Consider the following 12870-nt stretch of genomic DNA (forward strand, 5'->3'; position numbering starts at 1 on the left):
GCCATGTGCTCGTTGTGTGGGGGTACCTCCAGACGCTGCCCGTGGCCACTCCCCCGAGTGGTGCACAGCTGTTCCCGTTTGGATCATCACCGGCTCCATATCAACCCTGGTCGTGCAGGCCTGGGTTGTCAGTCTGTTACGTCTTCTGCCCGGTAGTTCCCACTGCCGCTCCATGAGATTGTCCACTGGCTCGTTACGCTCGGTAACTCTCTCTCTCCTTGTTCGCAGAGTAACCTGCTCTCTTCTGCCTGCCTCCGGTGTTGTGCCTCGGGACTCACACCGTGATTAGCTGTGCCAACCTTACGGAATAAAGTTCCTTATCCCTATCCTGTCTCCTGTGGTCTGCTCTTGGGTCCTAACCCTGTTTCCCGTGACACATTGTGGGCTTCTTTAGCGAGGAGAGTGGATTCCCATGCATCATAATGGTACAATTGGTACTGCCGTTTCGTCCTCATTAAAGATTTGGAATCTTCCTCCACAGAGCAAAAGTCCAGTGTCTTCCTCCTTGTACAAGTCTGCTCAGTGTGGTCTCTGGAAAGGTTACACCTTCTTGAGCCGCAAGGAACAGATCCCGGAGTGCATCTTCATACTCTGCAATGGTAAGTACGGCTTCCTTAGCACGTGTCGCTACCTCTGTGCTGAAGGAATTCCCTCCCACTTTGGCTTACAGGAGATTGAGGTCCTTGCCAGTAATGCTTTCCACTTCTTCACAGCTCTCCATACCCAGGCAATGACTCTGGCCAGCTTGGTCAAATTGCTGAACTTTCTGATGTCGAGGATTCCCCCCATTGCAGAACCAGCTGGTGCTCTCTGGGATTGGATCTTGGGCCCTTGTCCATCAGGGCCACCTTCCTGAGCATCTTCCTGGTCGCTCCTCGCCTGAATTAAAATTGGAGACTTTGGAGGCATCTCGGTGGCAGATGAGACCTCACTTTGTTTTTTCCCCTGTGCTCTGGTCAGTGCTGCTGTGAAAGACTTTCTTTGGAGCCGGTCTATGGCCTCTTTGGCAAGTGCAGCCACCTCTTTGGCTGACTTTGTTGGCCACTCTACCACCGGGATCTTCAGAAATCCTGGTCCATTCTGCCACACAGAATCCTCTTTGAGGTCTTCTGGTCTTGCACCTCTTGTTACAAGGTCAGCAATGTTCAGATCTCCTGGGATCCACCACCAGTCTTCGACAGAAGTGAATTTTTGAATCTCTGGATCATTTCCTGAGCCGTGCTGCAAAGACTGCGCCACAGGTTTCAGCTTTCACTGGTTCTCCTTTTTGGTCCAGTGATGTGAGCTTTGCCTTGGACGCCGCGAGTCTGACTTGGATGCCTTGCCGGGTTTCCCATCTGAAGTACACCACCGCTCCATAGCTCTTGTCACTTCCATCAGAGAATGTTACTCCCCAAGGCTTTCCAAACCAATCAACTGGTGTGAGGCTTCTGTGGAAGGTGATTTGGCTAAGGCGGGTGTATTCCTCAAACAGCAGGATGGCTTCCTCCCTCAACTTTGGTCAGAGCTTTGCCTCCAGCTTCCTGAAATGCCTTCCTGACAAGAATTGCACCCGTTTGGCAGGTGTGACGAGGCCTATTGGGTCATACAGACCAGCTACTTGGCTTAGCAGTTGTCTTATTGTCAGTGGGTTTGGAGTTTTCTCCTCACCTCTATACACACACACACACACATATATATATATTATATATATATATGGCTTACAACAATATATATATATATATTATATATATATATATATATTATATATATATATATACACACACAGCTCAGTTAAGAGTCCCTTTTATGCGTTCATGTCTGACATGAGTCACACATTAAGCCCACACTGGCTTAATGTCAGGCTGTTAATACCCCCCCCCCCCCCCCCCCCCACACACACACACACACACACACACACACACACACACACACACACACAGTTCATCTAATGAGTGTCTCACTGGTCCATAGTGAGCAGTGGAGGAGGGCGGCACCGAGCGGTCCGTGGCCGTACGCGTCCACAAACGCTCGCCTTGTCTCTGATGGAGAAAAGGCTCATTTGTTGTTGTTGTTGTTGTTGATGATGAATAGGACCCTTCCACTGCCTGTTTTAATTGCATTCTGCCAAGTGTGTTGTACAGTCGCTGAAAATGATGTTTTGTCTCCGTCTGTGTAAAAGATAAAAAGAGGAGCTGGTCTTTTAGTTTGTTGGTGCGGTTCATAACGAGCGATCTATTATAATAACACACATTTTTTTAAACATTGTGTTGTTGGGAAAATTGTCCGGAGATAATTAATATAATTATCGTGTTTTTCCCAAAAAAAGAAATATGTTGCAAAGCCAAATTTCTTTTGGAAAAAAATTAAAATTGCTACAAAGTAGCACAACAGTTTATATAAATGTGTCGTTACTGTCAAACTAATTACTGGATTCATTTTGTATCTTATTTCTTTTGTGAGGTATACAGTCGTGTCATCATATTGTCACATTTGTTGTGTGTATTTTGCCATTATTAAAAGAAAATAACTATAATAATTGAGACCTGAGGATGATTTCAAAATACCTTTTAATCATAAAACACCCAACAGTCCATAATCCAGCTGCAAAAAGCCTCGTTATGCATTCGGGAATACTTACAGACCGTTATTTTTAAACACTTAATCGCAGAAATGTCAAGTGTATAATTTAGAACTGGCCGTACAGACGGGTGACACAAAGTGGGGTGACTCCCCCGTTCCTCCAGTAGAGACTAACCAGGGAAGCTCTCTCTCGGACCCTCAACAAGACATTTCTATGTGGATTCTTTCTTTCCCCACTTCAACCGGTCACCCATCTGTACTCATTCATGGCACAGAGATTAAACAGTAAACACAAGTATTAGCTGGACGGGGGTCGTCCTGTCGGCCTGTAACATTATATTCTAAATCGGTGTAACTTTTCCCATTCGAACGCCGAAGCAGCAGCGAAGATGACGAGCTGTCTGCGCGCGGTGCGATCATCAGTAGTATCGGCCAGCACGGTGCGTGGAGAGGCTGCAACTGTCAGTGCGTGAGGGAGTGAGGGAGTGAGGGAGTGAGGGAGTGAACACGCTCGAGGCCAAGAGTGTTCACAGGAGAGAGAGAGAGAGAGAGAGAGAGAGAGAGAGGTGTGATATAGTGGCAGCGCTGGGAATGACTGGGAAAGCTGGAAGTTAGTTGGTTTGAATATGAATACAGTTTGCAATGAAGAGCTGTTCCAACACTGTAAGGCACTCTTTCATTGGACAAGACTCCAGGAAAGAAACACACACACACTGCGCACACACAATGCGCGCACACACACACACACACTGGGCACACACACTGCGCGCACACACACACACACACTGCACACACATATCAAATCAGGCCAAAAGCCAGCAGGACCTTCAAAACAAAAATGGGAAAATATTGAAATATCCCCTGCCACACACACACACACACACACACACACACACACACACACACACACACACACCACACACACACACACACACACACACACACACACACACACACACACACACACACACACACACACACACTTTTTCTTTTTTTGTAAATCTCTCAAATTTTTTCCACTCCTGAAAAAAAGTAAAGTGCAACTTCTTTTTTTTCCTCTTTCTTACACTATAATTATTCTTGTTCTTAATTATATTTCTTAACACTGAATCCGGGCGTCCAGGTGTGAGCGACGGAGGCTGCCTTACCTGCTTTTTCTTTTCTTTTTTTTTTTCCAACAACATATATTATTATTATACTCCAACTACCCCAAAAAGATGGGCTGAAGAATATGAAGCACGCGGTATTCAACAGAGGCGGCGGGGCTTTTTCTTTTGTAATTACAGGCACCGAAATAGACGTTTCTTTTGCTCAAAGCGACCCTGACAGGGAGGGGGGAGGGGGGGGGGGAGGGGGCGACGTCTTCATTGTCCATCGCAGCTTCGATCGTGTCTCTTCCCACATGTCGGGGGATCTGGATCAGGTCTCGCCTACCCAGGATCCTCCGTGCCGGGTACAGGTTTTAAGGAAGGAAAAGGCTGTTCAACGGTTCAAGGGGGGGGGGGGAGGGCCGTCAGTAGCTGTACATGGACAAGGGCGTGTCCTCCATCATGTCGTCCTGCACACGTAGAAAATGTAATAACACGACTAATTATACACTAAATATATTATATGACATGGTTGAACATGTGGTGAAGCGTTCGCCCTCTTTCAAAAGGTTTATACGTTGTAATTGATGGTTAATTAATCATATATATACTGATTTGTAGGGAGAGTTTGGATGTTTTAAAGTACGATAGATAGATGGCGGTATGAGTTTACTGAAGCTCTCGTATGTATATATATATATATATATATATATATATAATATATATATATATATATATATATATATATATATATATATATATATATATATATATATATCTGTGCTCAACAATATCTGACTGACTGACTGAATTTTCTCTGGAGAAAGCTGCAGCGACAGCGTTTCCCTGGATGTCAATTACATTTTAATGAAAATGTAATTTTGTATAGCTCAATCTGTACGGCACCCCTCTCCCCCCCCCCTCTCCCAGGATGCATCGCTCCACACGCTCACCATGGGGAGGTCCTGCAGCCGGCGGAACTCCGGCCGGTTGTCTCTCCGCCGCAGTTTGAGGAAGAGGAGCAGAGTGACGATGACCGCGGTGATGATGAAGGCCGACACCAGGCCGGCCAGCAGGGGGTCCAACGTGGGGGGGTCGTGGACCATCGTCGCTGCAAAACAGGAGGAAGACAAAGCACAGACGTGAGACTCGAAGGAAGACTCGACTCCACGGGGGGGGGGGGGTTTGTTTAAAGCTGCGAGTCTAAATATAGACGCGTCGAGGGTTCGGGACACGAGTGTCAAACACGGGGACGTTAAGCTTTCCTTGAAGACGCAAGAGTGAAGTTTATAGACCGCGTGTCTCAGTCCGGCTGCTGTTTAATCTCACACCGTCGCTCTTGGACCTCTTTATGCTGCGTTTGTATATTTATGTGCAGGAAGAGAGTGTGTGTGTGTGTGTGTGTGTGTGTGTGTGTGTGTGTGTGTGTGTGTGTGTGTGTGTGTGTGTGTGTGTGTGTGTGTGTGTGTGTGTGTGTGTGTTGTGTGTGTGTGTGTGTGTGTGTGTGTGTGTGTGTGTGTGCCAGCATATTCCTGGAAGACTATTTTTTAAACTTAGCTTTTTTTTTTTTTTTTTTTTTAAAAATCTCCTTCTGGTTGAAAAGTAACAACAACCACAGAGCGGCGAAGACTCTCTCTCTCTCTGTCTCTCTTTCTGTCTCTGTCTCTCTCTCTTTCTCTCTCTTGCTCTCTCTCCCTCTGTCTGTCTCTCTCTCCCTCTCTCTCTCTCTCTGTCTCTCTTCTGTCTCTGTCTCTCTCTCTTTCTCTCTCTTGCTCTCTCTCCCTCTGTCTCTCTCTCTCTCTCTCTGTCTCTCTCTCCCTCTCTCTCTCTCTCTGTCTCTCTCTCTGTCTCTTCTCTCTCTCTCCCCCCCCCGCACCCCCACCATTCCATCCGGCTAATGGAAAGACGCGAAGGCGCCAAGCGCGGCGGCCGAATGAAAACCACGGCGAGCGAGAGAGAAACTCTGTATTTGAACTGCGTCCAAAGTCGGCCGGGTTGAGAAATGAGGAGGGTTTTCCTCCCTTTTGTGACGACATCGTGGTAAAAAAAACAAAAAAACTCTCGAGGCGAAGACCGAAAAGAAGAAAAAAGAGGAGAGGAAACGGAGCGTTGTGGACGGCCTCCAGTCCCATGACTGCTGCTGTCTTTCCCCAAACAGAGCCATACTTGTGGAGTGCTTGGTGGTGACAGTGAAGATGTGGACGCCTAGGGGGGCTTTAAGGGGGGGCTTTAAGGGGGGCATGTGCTGGAAAACAGAGACACAGCGTGGCCTTTGTTTGTTCAGCCCCCGTCTACGTCCTGGCTCCGCCCACAACCAGACGACACCGACGCAGAAAGACGCCGCGGCACTTACGGTCGTCCCCGACGTTGAGCTGGGACGGGTTGTCGGCGCGAGGCCCGGCCTGGGCGGAGGAGGCGGGGGGGCTGCTCCGCGGGCTCACGGTGTGCCCCGGCTGGGCCTCGGTGGTCCCGGGCGGAGAGGAGCCGGCGCCGGACGTCGAACGGGCGGCGGCGGCGGTGGTTTCGGACGGCGGCGGCGGCGGCGGCTCAGCTGTTTGGACCGCGGGGGTTGAGGGGGTCGTGTTGAGAGTGGGCTCGTCCGACGGTGTAACGGGGTCAGGGAGCAGCGGGTGGGTGCTTTCGGTTGGCGCCGTGGTGGTCGGCGTCCCCATAGCGGTGGTGTGAGTTGTGTGGGCGGGGCTGGTGGTGGCGGTGTTAGCGGTGGAGGTGATGTTGGTGGGGGTGGTGGTGGTGGTGGTGGTGGTGGTGGGGGGGGGGGGTGAGAGGCCGGGGAAGGTGGATTTAAAGGCGGGGATGTCTTGTGCTCATCGGCAGCCTCCGTCGGAGAGACAACGCTCGTATCTGCACAAAGAGAAAGAGAACGTGATTGTTTTTCCACTCCATTTTTTAGACATTTCTTTAAAAAAAACAATTATAATTGGCATATGTGACTTGTTAACGTGTTATTCGAGGCCACTTTGACCTTTGACCTTTGAGCACACAAATTCAAATCGGGTCAATTTCCCCGAGAAATCGGAGTAACTAAGAAAAAGTGGAACCGACGTCAATTCGACTCAAAAGTTTGAGTTTCAGAGTTCAGCACGAGATGAACGGAGGCGTCTGGCCTGTGAATATGTTAGTGAGCGAAACGTGTGAACCAGAGTGTGTTTGTGAGGGGGGGGGGGGGGGGGCGGGGTTACACTTCTACCTCTCTCACCCCCTCGTGAGAAGTCACACAGCATTTAATCACTTCTCTCCTCTTTCACCACCTCTGAGCTTTCCTCCGAGACGTTCTCTCTTTCCTCCGGTTATTAAAGAAAATAACCGGAGGAAAGTTCTTTATTTGTTAAAGTGGGTCGACACGTTTGCTCTGTGGCTTCTGGACCTGGAAGAAAAAAAAACGGAGATAAGAACTTTAAATATAGCTCCTCAACTTGGAGCCACTTGGCGGCCTCACGTCCCGGAAAAAAAACAAAAAACAGACCTTTTTGTTTGCCAAACCCGCATTTAGAAACAGGCTGTTGCACGGGTACCTGTCTTTAGCTCGGGGTCCTCGGGGTCCTCGGGGGCCTCGGGGGCGGTTTCTCCTTCAGCCGCTGCGTTGCCGCTCGTATTCGTATTTGCGTCGGCGCCGCTCTGTGGCGGCGACGCAGCATCGTGAACGATGGGCTCCGGGCTGGACCCGGCCTCGGGGGCCTCTGGAGTCTCGGGGGCCACGGGGGCCTCTGGAACATCGGGAGTCTCGGGGGCCACGGGGGCCTCTGGAACATCGGGGGCCACGGGGGCCTCTGGAACATCGGGAGTCTCGGGGGCCACGGGGGCCTCTGGAACATCGGGAGTCTCGGGGGCCACGGGGGCCTCTGGAACATCGGGAGTCTCGGGGGCCACGGGGGCCTCTGGAACATCGGGGGCAACGGGGGCCTCTGGAACATCGGGAGTCTCGGGGGCCACGGGGGCCTCTGGAACATCGGGAGTCTCGGGGGCCACGGGGGCCTCTGGAACATCGGGGGCGACGTGGGCCTCTGGAACATCGGGAGTCTCGGGGGTCACGGGGGCCTCTGGAACATCGGGGGCGACGTGGGCCTCTGGAACATCGGGAGTCTCGGGGGCGACGGGGGCCTCTGGAACATCGGGAGTCTCGGGGGTCACGGGGGCCTCTGGAACATCGGGGGCGACGTGGGCCTCTGGAACATCGGGAGTCTCGGGGGCGACGGGGGCCTCTGGAACATCGGGGGCCACGGGGGCCTGTGGAGTCTCGGGGGCCTCTGGAGTCACGGTGGCCTCCGGGGCGAAGGGGGCCTCTGGGGGGGCCGCGCTTTCGGAAGCGGAGGAGGCATCTGTTGAGGAGAGTCACATTTCGATTAATCATGGCCCTCTGGTCTCATCTCCTCAGAGTCATTAACGGCTTATTGGCTCGTTATTCCAAGATAAACATGCAATGCACACACACACACACACACACGCACACACGCACACACACACACACGCACACACGCACACACACACACAGGAGAATGTATCCACATGTATTGTTTATCCATGTTTTATTTAAAGCTCCTTTACGCTCACGTCAGTCTTCTATCGATCAGTGAGCAGCTCCCGGACAGGAAGTCAACACTTCATTTCATCAGGAGCTAAAAGATGCGGCCATTTTGGATTATTTTTTAAAAGTGAAGCTCCTCCTGACGAAGGCAACCTCACGGCCCCCCCCCCCCCCCCCCCCAAAAAAAAAGTTGCACTCGAACACAACGCAAAGACGAGAGCCAGCGGCCGACTAGCAGGTACGTTCCGCGCCTGCGAGAAGGGGAGTACCTCTCCCTACCAGCAGGCGGCAGTAGTCTGTGTTGGTCACTGGAAGAAAGGGGAGAAACCATCAGACGCCATTGTTCTGATAAATACGTGAAACATAGGCGACAAACTGGACCGCTCGCCGAGTCCGGTCCGGTGTGTCGGGCCCCATGAGACCCTTTCGGGGGCCCGACCCCCCCCGAGTGTTTTTTCTTTTATCCACGAGCTGTGTGGCAAACACACTCGTTTCCTCTCACTCCAGATGTGACGACGAAGGCCGCACTGAAAGGTGCACTTGAACACACCGCAGAGGCCAGCTGATGTCGTTCTAAAGGAAGACCTTCAGCTCCCATCTCCCCCCCCCCCCCCCCCCCCCCCCCCTCCTCCTCCATGTTGATGAAAACCAGAGCACTGCTGTAACGTGATGTCATTACCGCTCACTAACACACGGCCATGATGCCTTTCATTACCTCCACAATCACTCACTCAGCTCATCAGCCCACACAGAGGGAGAGAGAGAGAGAGAGAGAGGGGGAGAGAAGAGAGAGAGAGGGGGAGAGAAGAGAGAGAGAGGGGGAGAGAAGAGAGAGAGAGGGGGAGAGAGAGGGGGAGAGAGAGGGAGAGAGAGAGAGAGTCCCGTTTGAACTCTTAACTGATACAAAAACAGACATAAATAGACGAAGGCGCTGCCCGGCTGCAGAATACTGGCCTTGTTCCCTCAGTTGAGCTCCATTAGAGCCGCGCAGGTCAAAATGCTGGAGTGTGTGTGTGGGTGTGTGTGTGTGTGTGTGCATGTGTGTGTGCGTGTGTGCAAGTGTCTGTGTGCAAGTGTGTGTGCGTGTGTAGACTAGATTTATAAAGAGAAGCAGTGTTTCGCACTGTTGCACACTCTCTCTCACACTCTCTCTCACTCTCTCTCACTCTCTCTCTCACTCTCTCACTCTCGCCGGAGGTACCCGAGGAAGTAGCTTCCCGCTACTGTAAAGTCCCAAAAGAACCGGAGTGTGTGTTTGAACCTGAAGGCATCGTTTCACACCCTCTTCTATTTGGCATTTCACCCTTAATGCCATTTTTGGTTGTTTTTTGTACGTGTTTTTTTTTTTTTTATTTACTTACAGGTAATGCCCATCTTTCATTTTCCTCAGCGTGCTGAAAGCAATGATGTTATATATTGTAATAAAAAGCACTTATTTCAGACGCCTCATTGAGCCTTTAATTCAGTGCACTCAGCGGGCGAGTTAGTGATATTATTCATTGTGTCACACAAGCAGCCGCACTTGGACCTGCATGAGCACACGTGAAAGAACCTCATTTATTAAGTATTCCATGAAGGAACTTTATTTATTTTGGAGTCGTCTAACCGGAAGAACTTTTCACGGATTAAGGACTTAAAGACTAAAAAGCCGTTGAATCATTACTATGAAACTTGAACAAAAAGAGACAATGAAAACTTTTCACATTCTAATTTATTATGTATTTTATTGCAAGGGGTAATTTTTTGATTTATGTGTATAATAATTTCTCTCTTTTTTTTCTGCATTGTGATGAAGACTGTGTTCACGTTAAGATATTAAAAATTAGCACGAAAATAATTTGAGATATTATCCGATAATCATCCAAAATGGTGCTTAAAGCTCAAAGAATATGTTTTATTGCATCAGATAGGACGCTCACCTTTTTTTAAGTGAAGTCCAAAACCATGAAACAATATTAAATAATGTTTGATCATAAGTCCCCCTGCATGAGTAATGAATAAATAAATATATTAATAAATAAATATATTAATATATTAATAAACTGACATGGTTATTCCAATAGATTTAAATCAGGCTCTTTATTCTCTGCCACAGATCGACAGCTTTTTTTCCAAGTCACTCTTGTGAAAATATTCACGAATATCCCGTGTTAGATTATTTATTTGTATCTACCATAGTGAACACAATGCAGTTACATAACTTCTAGAAGAGTATAAAAAGTAAGTTATTGGTTATAGAGACGGACGGATACGTTAAACCAAAAAAAGAAGAAAGATTTGTTCCTTTTTAACGTGTTTTTGTTGTTGTTGCTGGAAAATAAATTTTTCCAGACAGAAATTGAACATTTAAGTTGCCGTCAACAGAAACGAGAGCATTTAGAGTTGTTCTTGTTTTTAAAAATCACATCCTGAGCACACACAATACAGGATGTGATGTTGTGATGTGACACACACCACACACACACACACACACACACACACACAGTCAGGCCAATCAGCATGCAGCCAGAACACAATGAGCTGTGGTGTCATTTATCTCAATGCAGCCAATAAATGTTCCTCCTGCTCGTCAAGGGTCTCCCTTTTTGAGAGGGGGGGGGGGGGGGGGGGGCAGGTATAGGGGGGAGAGAAAGAGGAAGGTGGGTAAGAGTTGTTGTGTGTTGTAAGTGTGTCAGATGAGTGCACATGTGATGCAAGCAGAAGGAGGAAGAGGAGAGAGGGAGGAAGAGGAGAGGGGGGGAAGAGGAGAGGAAGAGGAAGAGGAGAGGGGGAAGAGAGGGGGAGGAAGAGGAGAGGAAGAGGAGAGGGGGAGGAAGAGGAGAGGAAGAGGAAGAGGAGAGGGGGAAGAGAGGGGGAGGAAGAGGAGAGGAAGAGGAGAGGGGGAGGAGGCAGCGATGTGACAGATAAAGTGTGAGGCTGTTAAAACAAATAGAAGAAGAAGAAATTAAATCAGGCCGTGAACAAAGTGAAGAGAGACAGAGTGACTTGATCTCAAGGAGGGTTTGAAAGAAACACGCGCACACACACACACACGCACACACACACACACACACACACACGCTTTTCTTTACGGTGTAACAAACTTCAGACTATCAGTTTAAATCTCTGCTCAAAAAACACACCACAGGTGCCTGGAGGCAGGTGAGGTGAGGTGTGTGTGTGTGCGTGTGTGTGTGCGTGTGTGCGCGTGTTTCTAGTATAAATTAATGTCGAAACCGAAAGAAGCATGAATGATAAACCAGCCCTCCCTACCGTCAGCAGCGGCTCCACAGTGAACCAGCAGCAGCGCACAAAGGGAGACCCACACCTTGGTCTCCATCGCCGGTCCGCCGGTAAACACGGGAGCAGAACAGAACCGGAAGCGAACAGAACCGGGAGCGAACAGAACCGGAAGCGAACAGAACCGGGGTCGAGCGTCGCGTGGGTCCACCGTCCGGTCCCAGACTCAGAGGGCTCTTTGGAGATCCCAGGGAGGCTCTGACTGTACAACCCACTGCGGACGGCAGCTCTGAGTGTGTGTGCGTGGCTGGAGGGACTGAAGGAGGAGTGTGCCCCCCCCAGCCCTCTCTCTCTCTCTCTCTCTCTCTCTCTCTCTCTTTGCCACGTGTTCCCCTGTTCAAAATAGTCAGTGAGACCCACTGACTGTGTGCGGTGACTGACACCTACCCGCACGGTGAGAGAAGCGCATGCGCGTCAAAACAACGCATGAACACAAACAACTATGTATATATTTGTATGTGTAAATAATATTATTATTACTATTATTCATGTTGGGTTTTTTTACGTTTATGTAGCTTTAACCACCTTTATTGTATTTGTCCCTGCTGTTTATTTATACCTGGTGTTTTGTGTCTTTAATTTAATTTAAAGTAATTTAATTTAATTATATATTATATATATCCTAAATAATATATATATATATATATATATATATATATATATATATTATAGAATATTCATCTGTAAAACACATTAGACTGCCTTTTTGATGTCTGCAAAGGAAACCATATATATAACCAAATATATTTGAATGATTTTACAAGCATCAGAAATTAGTCATGAGTTGGCTGTGTTATATATTTGTATAATCTAAGGACCTGCAATGAGTTAAATTAAAATTATATTTTCTGTGAATCATTTATGTCGTCTGTTTCCAGGCTTTATGCTATATGAAGAAATGAATTAGTAAATAAAACCAAGTTGAAGTATATTCTCTCAGGTATTTGATTTGATCCGGAAGGTTAAACTGTATCATCCTCACTTTAGTTTTTGCATGACTTGCTTTCTGCAGGTCGTGTGATGACTTGCTTTGACCACGTGGGGGCGGTGTTGCTCTATAGCTGATTTTAACATTGAGAAGAGAAAGAGGTTTTTTTTGGAAAAGAGTGTCGAAACTATAGATTATTGCACTACTTCACTGGAGGGCGTCGTCCGATTTATTTATATTACTTTATCCACCTCCACGGAGTTCTTGCTCAATTGATGCTCACACTTTTAAATTAATATTTTGTTCGAACTGAAATATATTTCCTCTTCTTATTATTGTTCACTTTACCTGCTGGTTGCTATAAAGATCTACAAAAGGACTATTCTGTGAAGCTGTAAACATAAAGCAGACTATATGGACCTTTGCATCATTCTTTGTAGCACCAGGGATCTCCACTTCCTCTGCTAATT

At 48.2% G+C, this 12870-nt stretch overlaps 1 protein-coding gene across 2 annotated transcripts; it reads right to left on the reverse strand.

Moving 5' to 3' along the window:
• Positions 1-2532: 2532 nt before the first annotated feature.
• LOC117730067 (protein app1-like) lies at positions 2533-11830 on the reverse strand. Of its 2 annotated transcripts, XM_034531557.1 has the most exons (5): positions 11446-11830; positions 7184-7987; positions 6004-6512; positions 4604-4761; positions 2533-4120 (listed from the first exon to the last, which is right to left on the reverse strand). In XM_034531557.1, the coding sequence occupies exons 1-3, from the start codon at positions 11510-11512 to the stop codon at positions 6088-6090; spliced, it is 1296 nt and encodes a 431-aa protein (XP_034387448.1). In that variant the 5' UTR covers positions 11513-11830; the 3' UTR covers positions 2533-4120; positions 4604-4761; positions 6004-6087. The 2 variants fall into 2 exon arrangements, with proteins under 2 accessions (XP_034387448.1, XP_034387449.1); XM_034531558.1 differs by lacking the exons at positions 2533-4120; positions 4604-4761 and having other exon boundaries at positions 6445-7035.
• Positions 11831-12870: the final 1040 nt, after the last annotated feature.

Source organism: Cyclopterus lumpus, chromosome 4, assembly GCF_009769545.1.
Source record: "Cyclopterus lumpus isolate fCycLum1 chromosome 4, fCycLum1.pri, whole genome shotgun sequence".
Classification (NCBI taxonomy): domain Eukaryota; kingdom Metazoa; phylum Chordata; class Actinopteri; order Perciformes; family Cyclopteridae; genus Cyclopterus; species Cyclopterus lumpus.

Bases quoted from the DNA above. Each gene is read 5' to 3' on its own strand.
- LOC117730067 (XM_034531557.1), bottom strand. From the start codon at position 11,512: ATGGAGACCAAGGTGTGGGTCTCCCTTTGTGCGCTGCTGCTGGTTCAC. The intron at 7,988-11,445 runs GTAGGGAGGGCT...TCTCCTCAACAG, and splicing joins CTGTGGAGCCGCTGCTGACG to ATGCCTCCTCCGCTTCCGAA. The intron at 6,513-7,183 runs GTACCCGTGCAA...CTCTTTGTGCAG, and splicing joins GGACCCCGAGCTAAAGACAG to ATACGAGCGTTGTCTCTCCG.